This window comes from Colletotrichum jinshuiense, chromosome 1, assembly GCF_051148585.1.
Source record: "Colletotrichum jinshuiense chromosome 1, complete sequence".
Classification (NCBI taxonomy): Eukaryota; Fungi; Ascomycota; class Sordariomycetes; order Glomerellales; family Glomerellaceae; genus Colletotrichum; species Colletotrichum jinshuiense.
This window is the reverse complement of record NC_139302.1, coordinates 2,600,946-2,622,016: the sequence shown is the minus strand read 5'-3', so window position 1 is coordinate 2,622,016 and position 21,071 is coordinate 2,600,946. Positions and strand designations below refer to the sequence as shown.

The 21,071-nt window shown below is 53.0% G+C and overlaps 6 protein-coding genes across 6 annotated transcripts; 3 read left to right on the top strand and 3 right to left on the bottom strand.

Moving 5' to 3' along the window:
* Positions 1-1,397: 1,397 nt before the first annotated feature.
* Positions 1,398-4,129, top strand: EsH8_I_000687 (uncharacterized protein; the record flags this gene model as incomplete). The annotated part of the gene is made up of 7 exons (XM_083268100.1): positions 1,398-1,432; positions 1,725-2,039; positions 2,095-2,412; positions 2,476-2,530; positions 2,588-2,623; positions 2,954-3,262; positions 3,815-4,129. The coding sequence occupies 7 exons, from the start codon at positions 1,398-1,400 to the stop codon at positions 4,127-4,129; spliced, it is 1,383 nt and encodes a 460-aa protein (XP_083118538.1).
* A 1,251-nt stretch (positions 4,130-5,380) lies between these two features.
* Positions 5,381-8,046, top strand: EsH8_I_000686 (glycoside hydrolase superfamily; the record flags this gene model as incomplete). The annotated part of the gene is made up of 3 exons (XM_083268099.1): positions 5,381-5,923; positions 5,976-7,093; positions 7,167-8,046. 3 exons carry the CDS (start codon positions 5,381-5,383, stop codon positions 8,044-8,046), a joined length of 2,541 nt encoding a protein of 846 aa, XP_083118537.1.
* A 565-nt stretch (positions 8,047-8,611) lies between these two features.
* Positions 8,612-9,400, top strand: EsH8_I_000685 (S-adenosylmethionine-dependent methyltransferase; the record flags this gene model as incomplete). The annotated part of the gene is made up of 1 exon (XM_083268098.1): positions 8,612-9,400. One exon carries the CDS (start codon positions 8,612-8,614, stop codon positions 9,398-9,400), a length of 789 nt encoding a protein of 262 aa, XP_083118536.1.
* A 447-nt stretch (positions 9,401-9,847) lies between these two features.
* EsH8_I_000684 (mRNA splicing protein SMD1) lies at positions 9,848-10,424 on the bottom strand (the record flags this gene model as incomplete). The annotated part of the gene is made up of 3 exons (XM_083268097.1): positions 9,848-10,146; positions 10,253-10,302; positions 10,411-10,424. 3 exons carry the CDS (start codon positions 10,422-10,424, stop codon positions 9,848-9,850), a joined length of 363 nt encoding a protein of 120 aa, XP_083118535.1.
* Positions 10,425-10,847: 423 nt separating this feature from the next.
* Positions 10,848-12,647, bottom strand: EsH8_I_000683 (uncharacterized protein; the record flags this gene model as incomplete). Its single annotated transcript, XM_083268096.1, has 4 exons — positions 10,848-12,038; positions 12,087-12,353; positions 12,416-12,546; positions 12,596-12,647. 4 exons carry the CDS (start codon positions 12,645-12,647, stop codon positions 10,848-10,850), a joined length of 1,641 nt encoding a protein of 546 aa, XP_083118534.1.
* A 1,645-nt stretch (positions 12,648-14,292) lies between these two features.
* On the bottom strand, positions 14,293-18,025 carry EsH8_I_000682 (DNA-directed RNA polymerase I core subunit RPA135; the record flags this gene model as incomplete). Its single annotated transcript, XM_083268095.1, has 2 exons — positions 14,293-17,502; positions 17,558-18,025. The coding sequence occupies 2 exons, from the start codon at positions 18,023-18,025 to the stop codon at positions 14,293-14,295; spliced, it is 3,678 nt and encodes a 1,225-aa protein (XP_083118533.1).
* Positions 18,026-21,071: the final 3,046 nt, after the last annotated feature.

Genomic DNA, 21,071 nt, shown 5'->3' with positions numbered 1-21,071 from the left:
AATCCATCCCATTAATGGTACCACTGCGCTTTGCACCGCTTCGTAGTGTACTGCACCGCACAGGACAAGACAGCCCGGACACGACAGGGGTTCGCGTGGCGTATGTGTCGTCATTCATGAAACTCCAGACCAGACGAGAGAAGTCCAGAACTGGCAGGCCAGGCTTGCCAGGGTCGCCAAGGTCGAACCAGACTCCCGAGTCAGTCAGTGCCCGTTTCCTTCCTTCTTCTTTTTGCCTTGCCCTGGACCGAAGAAGGCCAACGTCTCGCATTCTTGGTACTTTCAACCCCTCGTGACCGCTAATTCCAGCCAGGTTGGCAACACATTCCAAGACCTGATAGTGGCGGGCAACACCTTACCCCGGACCATCTTGTCGGTTTTGGGCCTTGCATTAAAGCAGATGTGCCTTTGCTTTTAGCGTCCCATCACGTCGTGGAGACGAAGAACCCCCTGTCCTACCAGATCCACGTCCATCCTATCTATCTATCTACCTATATCAGCATTGCTCTTCGCAGGACAACCTCGGCGATTGCATCGTGTCGTCCCCTTGTTGCAGGCTCCTATAAGAGTCTGGGAACCTTACCTCCTGGAGTTCTGGCCCCGATTAATCCCCCAACTACCTATCTAACAACTCAGCCAGACAGTCCAGGTTTCGCCTGCGAGCGTGGGGGCCCCTTTGCCACTAAGCCTGTTGGGTCGGGTCCGATCCAGTGTCTTACTTGGTCTTCTCGCCAACACCAACTTCTCTTGCTTAACTTCCTTCGGCCCAATTCTTACGTATAGCTCAACTCCTTCCGCACGTCAACCATACTAGCTGGCTGGAAACCCGGTCCTTAACCAAGCGCCTTGCGTGCCACATCACCTGCCTCTACATACTCTGCCCTTGACCACCCACGACTGGTGTTGCAACAAGATCTACTATGTCGGAGCGCAGGCGGACGCGCATAACGCTTCCGGAACAACGACCGCTGCTGCAACGGAACCGTGCTAGTCACAGCTCTGAGATACAGGTGCCGTTGTACGGATGCATGACCAACCCTCACAGTCATTTGCCAGTATACACGAATATCCATCGCATCAGACGAGACATTACCTCTATCGTCGAAGACTACTTAAGTTTGGAGCAGCTACGTGACGTGAGAATCAATATTGCTGTCGTCCGCCCTCTCGTCGACAAACTGTATGAGCTTGATGATATCTCAATCGGTATGTCCAAATATCTTTCTACTTTAGGGCTGCATTGTTGTTTCTCGCATGCCTCGCCATCAATACCGCATATTGGGCGAGAGTTGCTGCATTGAAGTTGCCCTAGCTGACCCACGCAACTTTAGTCTACTGCTTGCTCGTCAATCGTGCCCAATTTCTCTATGAGCAATCTCATTTGAACAACCGGCAAAATGTCAACTACAGCCGCGCGGCTCTATGCGAGCTGGTGGCAACACGTATCTTGCGACGTTTTAGCGAGGACAATGAGGGCCCCGATGGTTTGGTGCTGCTAGCACACATCTTAGTTGCCGGGTTTGAGCCTTTCCAGATGGCTCCGGCAGGGATCCGCGAAGCAGCCTCTACAGAATCCTATCGGAGCTATAATCGCATGCTTCCCTCACTCGAGATTGCCATCTTGACAGAGAGTAAATACTTCCTCAGTGCAACTCCTTGTCAAAAAGTGTACGTACTTATCTCTCAGACTGGAATTCGGTTGGAGCCCTAACCAAAGTGTGCAGTGTCGACGCCATCTACGAAGGCCGGATTGTCTACACCCCTTCCAGCTTCATGGACATCATTCCAGACCACTACAAGCTTAAGCCTATATCGCTATATAATCCTCGCGAAGGGCCACTGCTTGACCAGTACCGACTTCTTGTACCTCGTACGAGGAACATTCTAGAGGTTTTCCAGTTCTTGATACTGCTTGCTCTCTATCTCTTCGTCATGGCCGAGCGCAACCCCGAAAATTTTAGCATTTTAGAGTGCTGCTTCGCCGTTTATGCTTTTGGCTGGTCCCTCGATCAGTTTGCAACGATCCTGGAGCATGGCTGGTACGAGATACTCAACCCAGGCTGAGGGATGTTGGCAACGCTGACCATTCAATAGGCATGTGTACACGCAAAACCTGTGGTCCTTCCTTGATGTGGGATTCATTGGCATCTACATTGGCTATGTGGTGCTACGCATCCACGGCGCCCGTGTTGGAGAGCTTGTTCCCAAGCAACAGGCCCTTGACGTTCTCGCAATGGGTGCTCCAGTACTGATTCCAAGGCTTGCCTTCAATTTGCTGTCGGACAACCTTGTGTTTCTCTCGCTGCGCTCCATGATGTCCGATTTCGTCCTGTTGACATTTTTATCGGCGTGGTGCTTTGGCGGGTTTCTCCTGTCGCTTCTATGGCTTGGTGAAGGGGCTCACCCTCCTGTGTAAGTATGAACTGCAGAAAACGACATCACGTGCTTGCTAACTGTGGTCCTAAGTACAATCAGCAAGTGGATGTTATGGATTTGGTTTGGTCTCGACGGGACGGGTATCCAGAAATCAGTAAGTATCATATCCGGCGGGTGGAACAAGTGATTCTAATTCAATCAAATCCCCCAGGTCCAGTTTCACCCGGTGCTAGGTCCTGTCTTAATGGTGGCTTTTGCTTTTCTGGGAAACACCTTGTTTCTCACCATCCTTGTGTCGATGCTCTCCAACACCTTCGGCACAATCGTTAAGAACGCAACTGCAGAGATACAGTTTCGAAAGGCTGTCTTGACACTGGAGGGGGTGAAAGGCGATGCGATTTTTGCGTACCAGCCTCCATTCAACATACTGGCCGTCTTTCTCCTTCTTCCACTGAAATTTGTTCTTGGCCCGCGATGGTTTCATAAGATACATGTAGCAAGCGTTCGGCTGGTCAATCTCCCTCTGCTGCTCATCATCGCTGTGGCGGAACGCAGAATCCTTTGGCCCCCGCCGCAGCCAGAGAAGACGAAATCCAGCGGGGCTCTTACCTTGTACCCTAGGGTTAAGCAGTGGTTCTGGGAGAAGTGGCGCATAACAGCGCATCGCGACATCAGGGCCGTGTTTGACCTGCCGCCGCCAGAGTCCGTCGAGGAGGAAATTGCGGTGGATGACGAGCTCACTCATCATCTCATCCGACGGCAATTCACACGTTCCATTACGAATGACACAATGCGGAAGAAGTCGCCTAATAGGAGAGATTCGATGTTCCCCGGCGTCTCGTCCAAGTTGCGCGGATCGTTTACAGGCAGCGAGGACATACATGACGTAAGCAGTAGGCTAGAGGCATTGGAGCAGACAACGCTGAGGATTGAGAGTCTTTTGGCACGGATGCTGGGCTCGGAGGATTACTCTGACAAGAACTTTGGTACTGGAGAAAGCAGCACCCTCCGTGAGGGAGATGTGCCGTTGACTCAATCGCCGAGTTAGATTTAGCAAACGATTGACACAAGAGTGGCTGTTCCCAGGTGTTGGATTACACTTTGGCTGATAGCAGTATTGATATGCCTAGAAATCATACCTAAGCCGACAAATACAATACCGCTGTTAGTCAAAGTTTTGTTGTTTTGTGTCGTGATGCAACTTGAACGAGCTAGTAGCGGTTTAGTATGCCCGGGTAAGTCAATTCGAAGCATGGCCTGAGTTCCCATCAAGGAAACAGCACGTGGCCTGTTCTTTCTCTTCACTCACTCAGTTAGCTACATCACTGCCTTTCCCACTTTCCAGCAAAATCCAGAGCCAAACGAAAAAGAATACGAAAAACAAAGGGGGGAAGAGAGCAACGTATCAAGACCAACTCTTACTTGCAACAAAGTACAGAAGGAAACAATGTGCGAGGTCTTCATCTACAAGCACGTTGGCTGCAAGTGCGTCTGGGGCCAGATCGCCCTTCCCTGCGGACCCGGCATGGGCTATACAACTTGCGGTCAGTTCGGTAGCGGTATCGCGAAGAAGCCTCTGAGACTGCAGCTGGCGGTGAAGCGTGCGTGTCCGACGCACGAACTGCACGGACTCTATGACCGCAACCAGACGCGGGTGATCAACAAGATCACGCACGGCATCAAGTTCGGGACAGGTCCTAGTAAGCAGGACGCGGGTTTCGAGCTCCCGGCTCCTTGTTGCGCCGTCATGTAATAGCTGCGGGCGAAACATCAGACGCGGTGGGAGTGGTTCCCATACTAGGTAGGCAACCTGGGAAAGAAAATGGTCGAGGCGTAGCGAGCGGATGAATAGTCAAAGCTAACGGGTATTTAAACAAGGCCAAGACGCGATGACCATTCTACCGGGACTTATACATTTGCAAGGGTATATACAATAACTCGAGTTCATGATGGGGAAGCGAAGCATTGCCATTTGGGTTGCTTCGCTGTTATGTGGTGATCGGGGTCGGGGTAGATCAACCGAAGTCGCCGAGAAGTGCCGGAGGCTTGGACCAGTGGCATAACCCTGCAAAGGCTCGCCTAACTCGGACAGATACTTGAGTCATGGAATTAACATTTTCAGATAATAAAATTGCAGGCCTGAACTGGTGATCTACGAACCCAAGGATATAAACTGAAAAAATCGCTGTAAGCCAGGGTGTCCAAGCGGGTGAAGTACGTCCGCAATAATACCCGAAGCAGTGCCGACGTTTTTTCGCACTCTTTTTGTCTTCTTACCTCTCCCCCACCCTTCCTTCCCCGATTCACCCCGCGCTTCCTATCGTTCCTCCATGCGGGGAAGTCTGGAAACAGTGCTTTTTACCCCTTCTCCTCACTTCGCTTTTTGTTTATACTACATCCCGTTGCCCCCTGCTTCTGTACTCATCAGGCCCTTCTTTCTCAGGCTTCCCGACTGGGATAGATCGTTCTTTTCAGACGATTCCCAGTGAACTGATCCAGAGTCTCACACCCTGCTGTCATCAATTGCCTCGGCCGGGAACTGCTCGGTTTCCATTGACCCCAATTCCGGACCAATATCTCTTCCAAGCCGCGTCCCCCTCTCGTGTACTTCCGCTAGTGCCAGTTTCTCCGCACGTCGCCGTTTAGACTCAAAATGAAGCGTCACATTGCTGATGGGTCCATCAGGAGTTATTGCACACAAATTGGTCCCTGCCTTGATGCTCTCCACACCCAAGCCATGGATGAATATGTCGGTTCCCTTTTAGCCTGAATGCGATAGTGGCATCACCGCTGTCGCTCCGGGGGCTCTGGAGATGGGATTGTCAATGCCAGGGGCGCAGGAGCTCTGTTCCTGTGAGTCCCGCAGATCTGGGATCATTCCCATGACGTGTGTTGAGGTTTTTCTTATAAGCAAGCCCCCAATCCTACCACAGAGAGAGTTGAGCAAGTGCTTTCCCAACTGGTTCTTCTCGCCAGCAGCACCATTTTCAACCGGCAGCAAATCATGTGGAAGCTTCTTTTCATTGCGTCTCTCGGCTTCGTTGCCGCCGAAGACGGCCTCGACGGCTGGTTGCGCTACGCCAGACTGCCTGACTGCAAATCCGCTGGTGTTGCCGACTCCCTGCCTTCCGCCATTGTTGGACTTAATGCTACAGAGAACGGGCCAATCTCTTCTGCCTTGTCCGAGTTGCAAATCGGTTATCAAGGCATCCTTGGCAAGGAGGTCTCGCTTGGTCAGGACGCGTGTGCGGGCTCTTCCGTCGTCGTTGCTACTCTCGATGACTACGTCGCGACATGCGGGGGCGATGATATTGAAGCCAACCTTGTTGAGGATGGCTTCTGGCTCAGCGTCAAGGGTGACACCGTCAAGATCTTAGGTCAGAACGAGAGGGGCGCTCTTTACGGCGCTTTCGAGTATCTAAGCCTGTTGGCACAGGGCAACTTTAGTGAGGTTGCCTACGCCACCAACCCTTCTGCTCCCATCAGATGGGCAAACCAATGGGATAACATGGACGGCACAGGAACCCATGGTAGCATTGAGCGCGGTGTAAGTTGTTTCCTCTACTTCCCTTTGCACGACGAATTTCTGATTCGGACAGTACGGTGGCGTTTCCATATTCTTCGAGAACCTCAAGGTTGTCACCGACATGACCCGCGTTTCCCAATACGGCCGTCTGCTGGCATCGGTTCGAATCAACGGAATCATCGTCAACAACGTCAATGCCAACCCTATTCTCCTGTCCCCGGAAAACATGGATGGACTGAAGAGAATCGCCGATGCCTTCAGGCCCTGGGGTGTCCAGGTTGGCATCTCCCTCAACTTCGCCTCGCCCCAGACCTACGGCAACCTCTCGACTTTTGATCCTCTTGACGATGCTGTCATTACATGGTGGGGAGACATCACCGACAAGCTCTACGCCCGCATTCCCGACATGGCCGGATACCTGGTAAAAGCCAACTCCGAGGGTCAGCCCGGCCCTCTGACCTACAACAGGACCCTTGCCGATGGTGCCAACCTGTTCGCCAGAGAGCTGAAGAACCACGGTTCCAAAAAGGGCATTGTCATGTTCAGGGCCTTCGTCTATGACCATCTTACTCTGAACCAATCCGACTGGCACGCTGACCGAGCGAATGCCCAAGTCGAGTTTTTCAAGCACCTCGATGGCCAGTTTGATGACAATGTCGTGGTACAGATCAAGTACGGCGCCATTGATTTCCAGGTCCGAGAACCCGTCTCACCTCTGTTCGCAAACCTCAAAGACACAAGCATGGCCATTGAGCTGCAGATCTCTCAGGAATACCTCGGCCAACAAGACCATTTGGTCTATCTTCCCCCTCTCTGGAAGACTATTCTGGACTTTGACCTGCGAATTGATGGCCAGCCTTCTGTTGTTCATGACATTCTTTCCGGCAAGCGCCTCAATAAGCCCCTCGGCGGCTATGCTGGTGTTGTTAATGTTGGCGCCAACACGACTTGGCTCGGAAGTCATCTGGCCATGTCCAACCTCTATGCCTACGGTAGACTGGCATGGAACCCGACAGATGATGTTGTCACTATTGTGCAGGAATGGGCGCGTTTGACTTTCGGCACCAACCGCAAGGTTGTCGACACCATCACCAAGATGTCCATGGAGAGCTGGCCCGCCTACGAAAACTACAGCGGTAACCTGGGCATCCAGACGTTGACAGATATTCTTTATGCCCACTATGGCCCTAGGTAAGCCCCCTCGTACAGGCAGCACACAATCCCTTCTCCGAGATACCTGCCCAGAGTCTAACTCCAAATTTAGCCCAAGAAGCCAAGACGGCAACAGCTGGGGGCAGTGGACAAGGGCGGACGGCGATAGTGTCGGAATGGACAGGACAGTAAAGAACGGCACCGCAAACGCCGGACAGTACCCGCCGGAGGTAGCAGCGATGTATGAGGAAATCGAGACAACACCTGACGACTTGCTGCTGTGGTTTCATCATGTGCCGTACACGCACGTGCTCAAGAGCGGAAAGACCGTCATCCAGCACTTCTACGATGCGCACTACGACGGCTCCGCAACCGCCCAAACTTTTGTGTCGCAGTGGGAGTCACTCAAGGACGAAATCGACGAGGAACGCTTCGAGCATGTCCTCTTCAAGCTCAAGTACCAGGCCGGTCACTCGCTTGTCTGGCGTGACTCCATCAGCAACTTCTACTGGAACAAATCCAGCATCCCCGACGAGGCGGGCCGCGTAGGCAACTACAAGTACCGCATTGAGGCCGAGGATATGACCTTGAATGGATACAAAGTCGTGGACGTAGATCCATTTGAGGCGGCGTCTGGCTACAGAGCTATTGTCACGAGCTCAAACACGACCGCCGGAACGGCCACCACCACTGTTGACTTCGAGTCTGGCACTTATACTCTCGCCGTCAACTACTTTGACGTCATTAGGGGCAAGTGCTCGTACACCGCTTACATCAACGACGAGGTCGTGGGCCAGTGGAAGGGTAATGGAGAGGAGAAGCTGGGCCACTGGCCGTCGGAGTTTTTGGACGGACACTCTGCTATTCGCGTCAACTTCCCTGGCGTCAAGGTTACGAAGGGCGATACTCTGAGGATTGTTGGAACACCTGACGGACCCGAAGTGGCTCCTCTAGACTATGTCAGCTTTTTGCCCGATGGTATCGTAGACTAAACTCGGTCCCGGTCTTACCCCAGACACATGCATACATTACACTAGTATATACCATTCTAAAGTTCAAAAATGAGAAACCTTTTTTAACTCAAAATAGCTTGTTTTGATGTGATGATGAAATTCCAGCTATTTTTTGTTTATGTTTTCAACTGCCCAGAGCACTTGAGCTGTGCCGTATTGTTTTAAATCATCTAGTGTCATGGTTGATGTTCTTAGCAACCCCCCCACATTTTCATCCAACCGCACCTGAGATTTTGACTCTTACTCACTTTTCACGTAGTAGCCGATTCTAGCACCAAGCCATTTCTTCTCTGTGAAAGACTGGTCAAGTTCAACTACTGTCCTTAGTGCTCCGTTCTCCGCCAGAAGGGCAAAAAAAATACAAACCAATTAAACATACTTTAAGTCGATTGCCTTTTCTCCGAGGAAAATACGGGCCAAAGAAGAGATACGTAAGGAGACACAGGTGAGCTCTCATACTCTGGCGGACAAGTCACCAGTCACCCTTTCTCAAGACCAGGACACACCCAAGACTGACAGGCCCCTGCAGACACAAAAAAAAGAGATGCTTCCCACGCCAGACACATCCCACGTTCCATTCGAGCGGGTCTACGAGCCAGCCGAGGACTCGTACCTCCTGCTCGACACTCTCTCGGCCCCTTCAGAAACGGCGTTCCTCACATCCCGTTTCGGCACCGGCTCCCCGTCCTCCACTTCAGCCGCCGCTCCCACACCGCTGGTCGTAGAGATCGGCACCGGCTCGGGCGTCGTGGTCGCCTTCATCGCCGCCCAGGCCCACAAGATCTTCGGCACCCGCGACGTCCTCACCGCGGGTGTCGACCTAAACGGTTTCGCATGCCGCGCGACAAACGCAACCGTCTCGCGCGCCCGCGCCGAGAACCCGGCCACTTGCTCCAACGCCTGGCTCGGCGCCGCAATGGGCGACTTGACCGGCCCGTTGCGGCCCGGCTGCGTGGACGTGCTGGTCTTCAACCCGCCCTACGTGCCCTCCCCTGAGCTCCCCGCCCAATCCTCGGAGACTTTGGTCGCCGGCGAGAGGAAAACGACGTTCGACGAGGACTCGTATCTGCTGTCTCTGTCGTACGCGGGCGGTAGGGATGGCATGGAGACGACGGACCGGCTCATTGAGGCGTTGCCTGGCGTTCTCTCTGAGAGGGGCTGTGCTTATATTCTGCTGTGTGCGCAGAACAAGCCGCAGGAGGTCAAGAGCCGGATCGAAGAGTTCGGGGACGGATGGAGAGCTATGACGGTGGGGGAAAGCGGGAAGCAGGCCGGGTGGGAAAAGTTGCAGATTATTAGAGTGTGGAGGGATGGACGGCATACGCCGTCATGACTTAGATACATGAATGGTTTAACCTTGCTTGCATTGCACGATTCTATGATCACATACTTCACATACACGAAACGGGCCCCCCGTCATGTTCGCAGCAGTAGTGGCATCGCTGCCTGCCATTGCCGGATGTAGTTCTTTTGTACTGGAATAGTATTTCTTGATTTCCCTACCTCCCCCCAACGCCTGAAGAGCATCCGGTTCGTCTTGATGCAAAAGGCACTTTTGTAACAGCTCAAGGCCCAAATGTAAAAGTAATCGCGGATTTCGTCGTATCTGGGGGCCGCGAATGTCCCCCGCAAAGTCCCATCTTCGGTCATCGGCATTGTCGTCTTCTCCTCGGCAGTAACAAACTTCCTCGGCGCCGGTAAAGCTTTGCTGTTGATGCTGTTGCCGCATATGCCAACATCCAATCCAAGGAATGACAAGGTCCTGCTCAACGTTTCTACTTTAACCCCGTCCGCGACCGCGTCCCCGACCACGGCCCCGACCCCTGGGGCCGCCTCTGACTCCGCGTCCACCGCGGTCAGCCTCCTTGCGCGCCTTGTTCTTAGGTTTCGGCGCGTCATCGATAAGCAGCGTGTCTAGCGGCAGCGAGTCGGGGAGGATAAAGTATCTGATCGTCGAGCCGCGAATGTTCATCGTGTCGAGCGAAACAGCGTCCTGGCCCTTGGGCGTCATCTTGACTGTGCGCAGCGCCGTATTCATCTGCGGCGAGACCGAGGTAATAGTGCCGTGGACGATGGTGCCTGTTTGATGTGCAAACGCGTCAGTTCAACACTACCCAAAAGATACATAGTGCCACTCGAGGCTGCACATGTGGGAAGAATTGAAAAGGGGTTATTGGTTACGGACCATTCTTGAGCTCGATTGTCACCGTCTCGTTGGCGCACTTCATCAAAAATCTGGTTGTAGGCAATGAATGTTAGCTCTTTCAGCCGTTTACGGCGGGCTTTGCAACAGGAAGCTCAACACTGATGCTGAGGGTGATGAATTAGTAGCAGATTACATACCTGACGAGCTTCATGTTGGCGGCGGCGTTGTTGTGTCGCGCGGGTCAGTTGATAATGGTAAGGCGTCTGAATGCGAGATGTCGCGGCTCGGACGTAAACCTCGTTGACGGTCCTGGGTCACAGAAGGCTGAAGCTTCGGAAAAGTTCCTATCCCGTATCTGGGAAGTGGGGCCTAGCCTGTACTGGCACAGCGCGCTGTTGCCCACGTGACCTCGCCCGAAGCACCTCCATGCCTGGATATCGACGGACAGGCAACAAAGCACAGCGACAACACGTCGTCGGCGTGTCATCTATATCGTATGGGCATCAATCTGGAGTGGAAAAAATTACAAATTAGAGCATAACTATCTCTGGAAACAATTATCGCGGGACCTGAATGCTAAGACAAGACCCTAATTCAGCATTCAATGGATCATATCATGCTCGCCAGAACAGTATCAACCATGGCTGAAAATGAACCTCTCCGTTACGGGACCCCAGCTTGGAAACTCCCACTCATTTCTAGCGGCCTGGACCTGGGAGCTAGCGATTTGTATGTGCAGGCTTTCAATGGTATCCGCGCCTATCTCAGTCCCCTTCTCCCCAATTACACGAACCCGAAGGTGTTTCTGGATGTAAGGCCCGGCCTCATCAGGATCAAGCCCGGAGATAGCCCCCGTCAGCACTTTATGCATCAAGGCCGATGTTAGAGGAACTGTGCCAGACACATGGTTGCCCAGCCCCATGTTCTTCATGGCAAAGATGCTCATGGATCCCACAAGATTTGGTGCAGCTGCCCAAGACCTCGGGTCTTCAAAAACTTCGCCGAGAAGGAAATGAATAACAAACGAACCGTTCAGTGCCCCATTTTGAACGTGTATGTTGGCAATCCATTCAGTGTAAAAGCCGTCTTCCGTGACCACTTTTGCGACAAAGTCAGAATCATGCGAAGAATCCGGTTCATCTTTACGTGTGGTACCTTTCCGAATTTGCAAGAGAGGTTCCCCTTCCCTTCTTGTTGCGTCTCTTCTTCGCTTCTGGGCCAAATTCGAGGGGCTCGATGACCCATATAGTCGGTTGATGGTTGCTATGAGACGGGCACGCTCTTCAGGACCTCCACTTCCCTGACTGGAAGTAGTCTCGGCGTACGAGTACCCAAAGGCCGATATGTCCCTTGCCATCGCTGAATTCCAGAAAGTACCGTTGGCTTCTGCATAAAATGGCTTCAGCTCTGTGAACACATCTTGGACGTATCCAGGTGGCATGGTGAAAGAATGCTCCATTGCGACCTGGGACGTTACCCACGACGTCGGGTACAGAACTTGCCACATGGCGACCACCCTATCTGCCATGGTATGATGCAGGAAAAAGACTGGATCGAAGGCTGAATACTGTATATAAAACAAATGACCACGGTTGCCCACCAGCACGTGCATTGCGTCGTGGAGAGACTCTATTGAGTCGTATTGCGATTGGTTGGTTGCGGTGCCCCAGTACTTGTTGCTAAAGGGTCCGTAGTCCTTGTAATTCGACAAGAGAGTATATAATCGCTGCTGAAGCGCTGGCCTTGCATGCTCAACCGCGTTTGAAATGCTCTGATTGTCTGTCGTCTCGAAGGGCGCTCTCATCGTCTCCTTCCAGTGCGGGAACTTACTCAGTTAGCACTTGCAGTCCTTTTGTATATCAATCCGACTTACGTCGCCCTCAGAGAAGACCTTTGGATCAAGCGGCCGAAACTTGTAGCTGTAAAGCGGATTCGCAATCAACTGCCACCCATTGGGGCCGTACACTTGGATACCAGGCTGCCCGAATTCCGGCAAATATACGTTCTCTCCCGTAGGTGGTGCCACAGCCCAGTCCCAGTATGGAATCCGAAAATCTACCGCAGCGGCTTGGTATAAAGCTCGCTCCAAGGGGTCCGGGAACCAAGAGGCAATCATTTGAACGAGACGGAACAGAACTTGCTAATGGAAGGTTAGCGAGGTGTTGGCCGACAGGCAGACTCAAAGGGCGGAGGGGCTGCAACCTCGTATAAAGCCAGATACGGACGGTGCCACGATGGAAACAGAATAGACATGTGCGTGCAATATCCTCTGTCTTCACCTCCAGGAACACCAGGGACATCATTCCAGGGGACGAAAGGAACCCCATGAATGCCTTTTAAATGTGAGACGTCTACTTAAGCGCCTTGGACCAGGAGGCTTACCTGCAATCTGGTACCACGACAGCTCCTCAGTCTGGTCTGTATATTGCAACATGCTGGTGGAGAGTAGAAAAAGATTCCACATGTAGGGGTTCTGCTTCAGTTGCCTGATCTCTGGCCGGACAGGGACAGTGCCATTGACAGAAGGCAGTCTGCTGACAACAAGGGGCTGCCGCGTTTGGCGTTTGATCAACCTCCCCGCATCGAAGCCATAATTGTAGGTTGGTGAGTGCTGTGTGGCCACTGACGTAGTCGTAACGAGGAGAAAGGATAGGAGGAGAGCGATGCAGGAAGCCATTTCCACACGGTTTTGGTTGCAGCCGAGCGGAATGAAAAGAGTATATGAGAGTTGACGGTTGGACGGTATTTGAGTCAGTGTTGAATAGGAGACAAACAGCGGAAGTTGTCCAAGCTAAAGAAATTGCCTGTGCAGCGAGACTGAGATAGTAAAGAACCGACAGGACATAAAGAACCCAGAGCACAAACCCTAGAAATTCCTAGAAGGTGTCTTCCACTGCAGTCGTCATCGTATGCATGGCAGAACTGGCAGGCTCGGCAAGATGATGATGGGAGGGTGGCAGGAAGATAATATCAGACCAGGGGCGGTCGACAGGGTCAGAGACCAGTTATTGGAGGCAAACGAAGCGTAAGTAGCAAGCCGCATTGCCGTAATTAGTCACGATGCTTTCACAAGCAACTTCCTTGCTGTTTGACTAGCACGGTCTCCGGGCGATTTGCTGGAAGGCAGGAACAAGGTACAGTGATAGTTCTCGAATAGGGATCAGAGTGATGGAAATGCCAATATTGGCAAGTGAGATGGGAAGATATAGTTTTTCTCGCCTTCCGCTTTCGAAATTGATATTGACAACAACCATACGGGAGGTTTTGTATATCAGAGGTTTTGTTTATCACATAGCTACCTCCCCCTTGCCTTCGACATTCAGGTTAAGCAAGACTACGAAGCACCCTGCTTAGCTGCGTATACACAAAGGACTGGGATACATGATGCTTGCGGGGAGGCAACATGGTAACGCATCACACCAAGGGAGACACATCTATCTGATTGCCCGAGGGGATCCAGGCCACGCCTCACATGGACCACATGTTCAGGCGATGACCTCAAACTAAAGGATCTTAATGTCTCAATTCAAAACACTTCGGCCGCCTTTTCCTCTCAGCCCAATATAGCCCTGGATTGCCCACGCCCGAGGTTTTTCAAACCGAAATCAGGAGATTGACAGCGTGTTTGCCACGCCCATGTCGGTTACTGGTTACTCAGTCCCACACGTTACGGTTACCAGCGTCGTTTGTGCAACAGCAGTCGATTTAAGTGGTTTGTTAACTCGGGCGCCTGCATAGCACAATCTCGAACTCATATCTGATTGTGGCCGACCTGTGCATGCAGACGTTACGCGATCTTGATGGCGACCTATGCTGGCCCGTGTCCCCTACCATCTGGACCAGCTATACTCTCCACAAGGAACGACACTTTGTCGGTTATATCGACCCTTCGACTTAACCGCCTCATCTGCTAAAGTCGATGTCGTAGCTCGGGGACCAGCAAAATCGACAACAAACTATACGAGTCACCAGTGTCAACATGCCACGCCAAGAGATAACAGGACGCAAGCAATGTATCCGTGATCAAATCATCATCAAATTACAAGGTGGACCTCTATCTTTTGCCCACCGAACGCCGTCTAAGGTAATGATGACATGGGCTTCAAAGGGCCCTTGCGAGGCGCATCGCGAGAGTCAACACGGTACTTCAACTTGACACCCATAGCCGCCAGCTCCACGTCCAAGAATTTGAGCGCACCCGGAACGACGACGATCGTGGTATTATCGCCTCCAACCCACTGGTTGCCTTGGCCATCCTCCCAAATTTCTCCCTCCACCTTGGCAGCACTGGCAGCATCGCCAGCGTCGAGCTGAGTCGCGCAGTTTCTGCAACGAACTGTTGTAACCTGCTTCTTCTTGCCCACAAACGGCGAGACTGTTGGTTGAACTGAGAGAAACGATCCACAGGTTCGGCAGATCCAGGATCGTGTGTAATCTGAGCAGTTGAGCAGACGGTCCTGGAGCAAAAAGGCTGTGCCGTGAGCGAGCAGTGCGTCACGCTCCATTTCTCCCACACGAATACCACCACCACGCTTTCTACCCTTGATGGGCTGCCCAGTCGTCGGCACAACTGGTCCAGTTGTTCGCACTTGGTATTTGTCGTTAACCATGTGTCGCAAACGCTGATAGTAAACGACGCCGACGTAGATATCTGCCGCTAGTTCCTCTCCGGTAATGCCAGAGTACATGGGCTCATTGCCATGGTAGTTGTATCCGGCCTTCATCAGTTGGTGACCAAAGTAGTCCGCCGCAGTGTTCTCCTCATTGAATTTGAATGGCGTCGAATCTTGCGCCAATCCGTGGAGAGCGCCCGCCTTTCCAGCAAGCGACTCGACGAACATACCAATGGTCATACGTGAAGGGAAAGCGTGAGGGTTGATAATAACATCAGGCTGGATACCTGACTCTGAGAATGGCATGTCAATAGCCGGCCACTTCTGGGAGGCAACACCCTTCTGTCCGTGACGAGACGAGAACTTGTCACCAATAACTGGCGATCGAGGGACTCTGAGCTTGATGGAGACCGTCTGGGCAGGCTCGTTACCCGTCTCACTGCCAATTACACGCACTTCCTCAATAAAGGCGGTCTCGGATTCCTTGTACTTCTCGTAGTGTGTTTGCCCGTCGAGGTTGATGAGCTTTCCGCTGTAGTCTGCTGACACCGTGTGCCACGCGCAGATAACATCTCCTTCCTGGACCATTCGGCCAACGTAGGGCAAACCATCCTCGTCAAGAAGGCCACGGTAGTGTCCCTTGACAAAACCACCGGGGGCGAAACCGAACAGCTTGGAGATGTTCTTGACTGCTCGGGTTCTCGACTCGTCCTTGAGAGTAATCTTCTTCGTCTTGTAAATGGTACCGTGGCCGAATCCTCGCTCGTGCGCCGACTTGTTCAGAATCATAGCGTCGTCCATGTCGTAACCAGTGTACGAGATAACCGCGACAACAGCATTGGTGCCATTGGGGAAATTGTCGAACCCATAAGCGTTGTGCAAAGGCGATCGTACGACGGGCGTCTGGCCGCTCTGCAACCGATACATCTTGTTGTCCGTTCGATGCCGTAGAGCAGTTCCTGGCGTTCCCATAGTTTGCTTACCCATCTGGCATTGATACATATTTCTGGGAGATTGGTTGAAGTCCGAGAAAGGTGTCATGTTGGCGAGGATAGAGAGCATGTTTGTGGGAGTAAACTCCACGTGCGTCGACTCTCCGGATACAATCTCATTTTCCACAACGGCGATGGACATATAAGGCTGTTCGTGAGGCCCGACAAAGTCCTCCTTGTCGAGAGGGAGATACTTGACAGGTCTTACCATGCGCGCGGCCGCAGATGCGAGGTAAATACCAGGGTAAGAACCGCCGTTGGAAGGTGGGACGTAGCCAACCTCGAGTTGCAGAGGCACACCGTGAGTGCCTTCAACCTTCCAGTAACGAAGGGTATCTGCGATTCTGAGGGATTCGCGAGGCGTGCAGAAACCAACGATCCTGCCGTCAAGCATAATGACGACACTCTCGTCGGTCGCAGCGGAGGACGTCTCAACGGCGCCCAGCTCTGCAACGAGAGCGGGAATTTTGGTTGCATCGACAGCCTCGGTCATGATTTTACACTTGTGCGCCAGATGGTTCAGCAAACCGCAGGGCGCACCATCAGGGGTATGTACAGGGCACATGAAACCCCAGGATTCGGGCAAAAGCTTTCGGACTGTTGTTGTCTTCAGCTCGGCGAAGAAAGCACCTCTGTGAATCATTCGGAAGTGACTGATGAAACGAAGGAAGTTGAGCTTTTCGGCGACGACAGTAAAACCAGCCGTTTGTTGCAAGTCAAGTCCGGATGGACTCGTCAGGTTACCAGTGGAAAGGAAATATTCCAGTCCGTTTCCAAGGTTCTCGTTGGCGTGTCTAAAGATGTTGGCAGGGAATTCCTTGGCGAAATCCTGTGATGTGAAGGGTGTAGCTGGGTGTTTTCTGGTCCATTCTCGCAGCGACAGCCGAACAGCAGTAGTCAGGAACTCCTCCAGGCGCTCTTTCAGGATCATGCCATAGAGAAAGCCGCCGAGCAAGACCTCCTGGTTTTGGACGGCATCAGGGTTATCAACAGTGCAGTCGCCTGCCACGAGGGCATAAAGCTTCCTAATCATAAAAAGCAGCATCCTGAATTTGTCATTGTCCTCCTTCTCGGTGACATTGACGTTGCCGAGATGAACAAGGACAACCTTGCGCAAAAACTCGGTACCGACATCGTAGTTGGACATGGTGTCAGGCACGCCCAATACCACGCGGAACTTTTCACCGAGGTAGGCTCTTGTCTCGGTTTTGCTGTAGAGGCCGTAGGACTTGTATGTTCGGAGGAGCAATTCAACGCGATCCGTCAGGAAGGAGTTCTTGGCTGACTTGGATCCGGACATGCCGATGAGTCCCTCAAAGATTTCTCTGTCATTCGTCTCCACCAACGCCTTGAGAATCATCATGACCGGCACGAGGTACTCGTTCTTCCTCCAGGAAAAGCGGAAAGTCATGTTGCCGTCGCTCAAGTAGTGTAAAACGTTGGTCTGAGATGTCTCATCGGGTCTAACCGATCGAAGAATGATACCGTACGGGGTGTAGCCCTGGCCACGATTTTGGAAACTCGGTCGGTTGATGGCCATGGGGAAATTTCTGCGATTGACTTGCAGCATTCGGATAATCTTTTCGATGCCGTTCACGATAAAGTAGCCGCCTAGTTCCTCGGATTCCTCCTTTTTCTGCACCAATTGGGCGGGCGAGTTGCCCTCCAGGTGGCATCGGTTAGACTAGACACTGTCAGCACCACTCGCTGGCTTTCAATGAACAATCAAATGTGCTTACCTTGACCATGATGGGCACTTGGCCAAGCTCGCGAACAAACTCCTTCGGGTCGCCATCGTTAATCCGGTACTCGAAGGTTGCGGAAAGCCGGCCTCGATACGTGCAATGGCGCTCTCTGCATTCGGCCGGCAAGATCTCACGGTTCCTGGCAAACTTGTTGGACGGAGGCAGCTGCGACTTCTGCAGTGACACGCCCTTGATTCGGATCGACAAGCGGTTTTTTCCTTCAAGGCCAGCTCTATCGTCGCCATCTAGGTAGGTCTTGGTGCCGATATCCTCGAGGCCACGAGCGAGGATGCTCTTGCCGTCGGCCCTGAATAAGGCATTGAAGGAGTCGATATGGGGGCTCACGGCCTCTTGCAGAGCTGGATAGGCCGTGTGATCCTTCGGGGGGTTGCGGAAGAGGTTCTCGCGGCGCAGGGTGTTGTACTGGTGATCCCACTCGGTGCTGGTCGCTGAAGGAGCCATGTTCGCTCGCTCGCTTGCCTGCGACTACATCAGTTAGCTAACGATGGAGCGTCAAGATTGAACGCGCCACTATACCGGAGTTTATGTCATACGAGTGCGACCGTCGGTAGAAATTGGCTCGCTGTACAAGACGAAGGCAACAGAGCCGAGGTGAACATAGATTTCTCCAACAACGCCGGATTGCTGGACCTGAGAGAAGAGGATGCGACTTGTCGGGTCCCGGTGAAGACAAAAAAATTATTATGGAGACTAGAGCGGAAAATTTGAGATGGCCAATCATGGCGTGTTCTCGGTGAGGTGAGTGGCCGTTATCGAATACAGTGCGCACACTGTCATTTATCGGGCATGCGGGGCAACACGAGAGGACGGGACTCTGGAACCGGGCCTGCTCTCGGAATTCGTCAAGCGGCATCCGACACCTACGGAGGCCGATCCACTCCCGACCGTACCTAGGCAGGTGAGGATCGCGCCGCGGTCACACAAGGTCAAATGGGTACCGGTATTTGGGCAGGAGATTGCGCTCTGGTGTATTTTCTCTACCTGTGTCACCAATGGTTCGCTACCCCTAATCTGTCACAAGATATTTGTGGGATCCGACTGGTCGTGTTGGTTACTCAATGTGACATGCCCCCTACTACTGACATGCCCCATTGTCGGCAGCAGCTCTTGTCGCTGTAGGTGGGCTTCGGGGTTCGTTCGATGATTGAGAACCGGGGACTGAACCGCAGCCACGATCTTGATAGACTCGGTTAAGCAGGCCGGATTGAGACGCATTCATTTTTGGAAAGGTCCGATGCCGCTACAGTAAACACAGCATGAACAAACAGTAGGAAAACCCCATTGGAAAAGTCCGACGATGCTTAGACAGCAGGCTGGCGCCCCAGTAGGTAGAAGGTATTTCCGCGAGTTGCGCCCCTAAAGTACGGTAGGTAGTATACGTATGTAAGGCAGGGTAAGGTCTTCGTGCATGAAGTGGTCATGCTGCCTTAGTGGCCGTCATTTCTCTCTCGCGCCCTCATTCTCGCCAATGCGAGGGTCAGGCAAACCCTCCCATCGACATGGGAGGTCTCTAAAGATGCAACTAGCACACACACGGAGAACCCAAGCCTAGGCTGCACCATGAGCCAACCATAACTGCTGGTTAGCACGCGGTACGGCGAAGCAACTGGCAACTTGCAGCCCAACCTGTACTGGCCGGGGGCCCAATAAGCCAAGCCCAGATACCAATGCTACGTTTTACGGATACTTCTGCAGTAACTAAGGAAAGTGAGGTGGGTTTTGCAGGTGCTTCGCACGCAAATGCATAACACATGCCTCTGCCTCTGCCTCTGCCTCTACCTCTGCATCTGCTTGCACCTGCATGCCGACCTCTGATTGACATGCTCAGTCGGCCATTCATAACATGTACTTTCCACAAGTCTACCAACCGCTTTGCCCGGGGCTTACATCACACGTTGGTAGTTCTCCAGGTTGCTTTTCCTTGCTTGGGAACTACCTGACCTTAGCTCGAGGTACCTACCGGCCGGCCTACCCGCTTCACATTGGCTGACTGGCTGGCCATCGTTTGTGCTTGGTTATCATCTTACACTGCACTAAGCTTGCCTGCCTGGCCCAGCCTGCCTTACCTGGCCCTCCTCCGTTATTGCTAAATACTCTGCGTCTTGCTTTTCAACAAGCTCGGAGTTTCATTTCGTTTATCCCCCCTGTTGCATTCACTCGAGCAGCATCTGGACCCCGCATTGCTTCTTCATCAAGTATTCCAAAGAAGCACCAACAAACGCCGCCGCTGGCGAGCCGCCCACCATTCGCCTCCCATCACAGTCACAACGTCATTAGACGCCGAACGCCGCCCGCGACGAGGTTGGTGCCATCCACCGCACTGTCCCGCCTCGGTCCGCTCGCAGCCCTTGCTGGACGGGAGTGACAGACGTGGAGTTGTGCCGCCTGCAACGCTTTCGCCTCCCGCGCTCACTCTCCTTCCTTTCTCGACACATTCCTCTCCATTTGGAGATTTTGATCTACCCGCGACCGACTGAGTACCTACTCCCCCTCCTCCTCACCTTACCCTTGGAGCGAACAAGGCGGAGAGCAACACATCGCATCGCCTCACCAGCCTTGTCCTGCCTTGGATAAAGCGCGGCCCGAAACAACGCAGTCCACAAATCCGGTCGGCTAGAACCACCTCGGACCCGTCTTGGACATTTCTCTCGTCTCTGAATACATACCGCGTCTCCATCTTCTGCCTCCTGGCCCTTCGGATCACAGGCACCACGTCGAATACAGAGATCGGCGGCATCCTGTTCATTCTGTCTTGGCGCTTTCTACTCTGGGTATTTTGGCTCGTGCCCGCAGCATCTAAGAAAGAAGCATTACCATTGCCGAGAAGGCCACCACAGACAAAGCGAGCGCTGTGGTTGAAAATCCCTGCCATCTGCGCTGGTCCTTGCCGAGTTTCTATTCTCGCTGCATTCGCACTTCACCCCTGCTGCTGCTTGCCGCTGCCGCCGCCGGCGTTGTCGTCAGTGCACCACTTCCATCCGCACATTACATACCCGAACTTACATACGGATACACCAGTCTATACATTCCTCACAACTCTCATCGCGTCTGCTGTTACAGTCTCCACTTCAACCTGGCACAAGCAAACGAATGAAATCCTAGTCCTTGAGTTGTAACCGCTGCAGACCCTGTCGACGCGGTTGTCCCGAATCGCTTCCTCTATCCGCCATTCCTTGGGTTCCAACCCGGCACGGTCCATCCTACAGCTTGTGCCCCAAGCTCGAGCCCGCGCCAGGGTGCTCAGTAGTGTACACCCACAACCCATCCATCCATCCCGTCTTTTTGGTGGGGACCTTCTGTACCTCCTCCCCAGGACAGGCCAGGCCGGGCCAAGCGTCACCTGGGCTCTCTGGTTCCGCCCGCCGCACCGCTGCTTGCCTTGCTTGTCATCACCCGCCAACGAGAAACCAGCGACCCGTCGAGCACCTCTCTACATACCCTCCCGCCCCCATCATCGCACAAAGCAACAGTCTGCGCCATCTTCTCG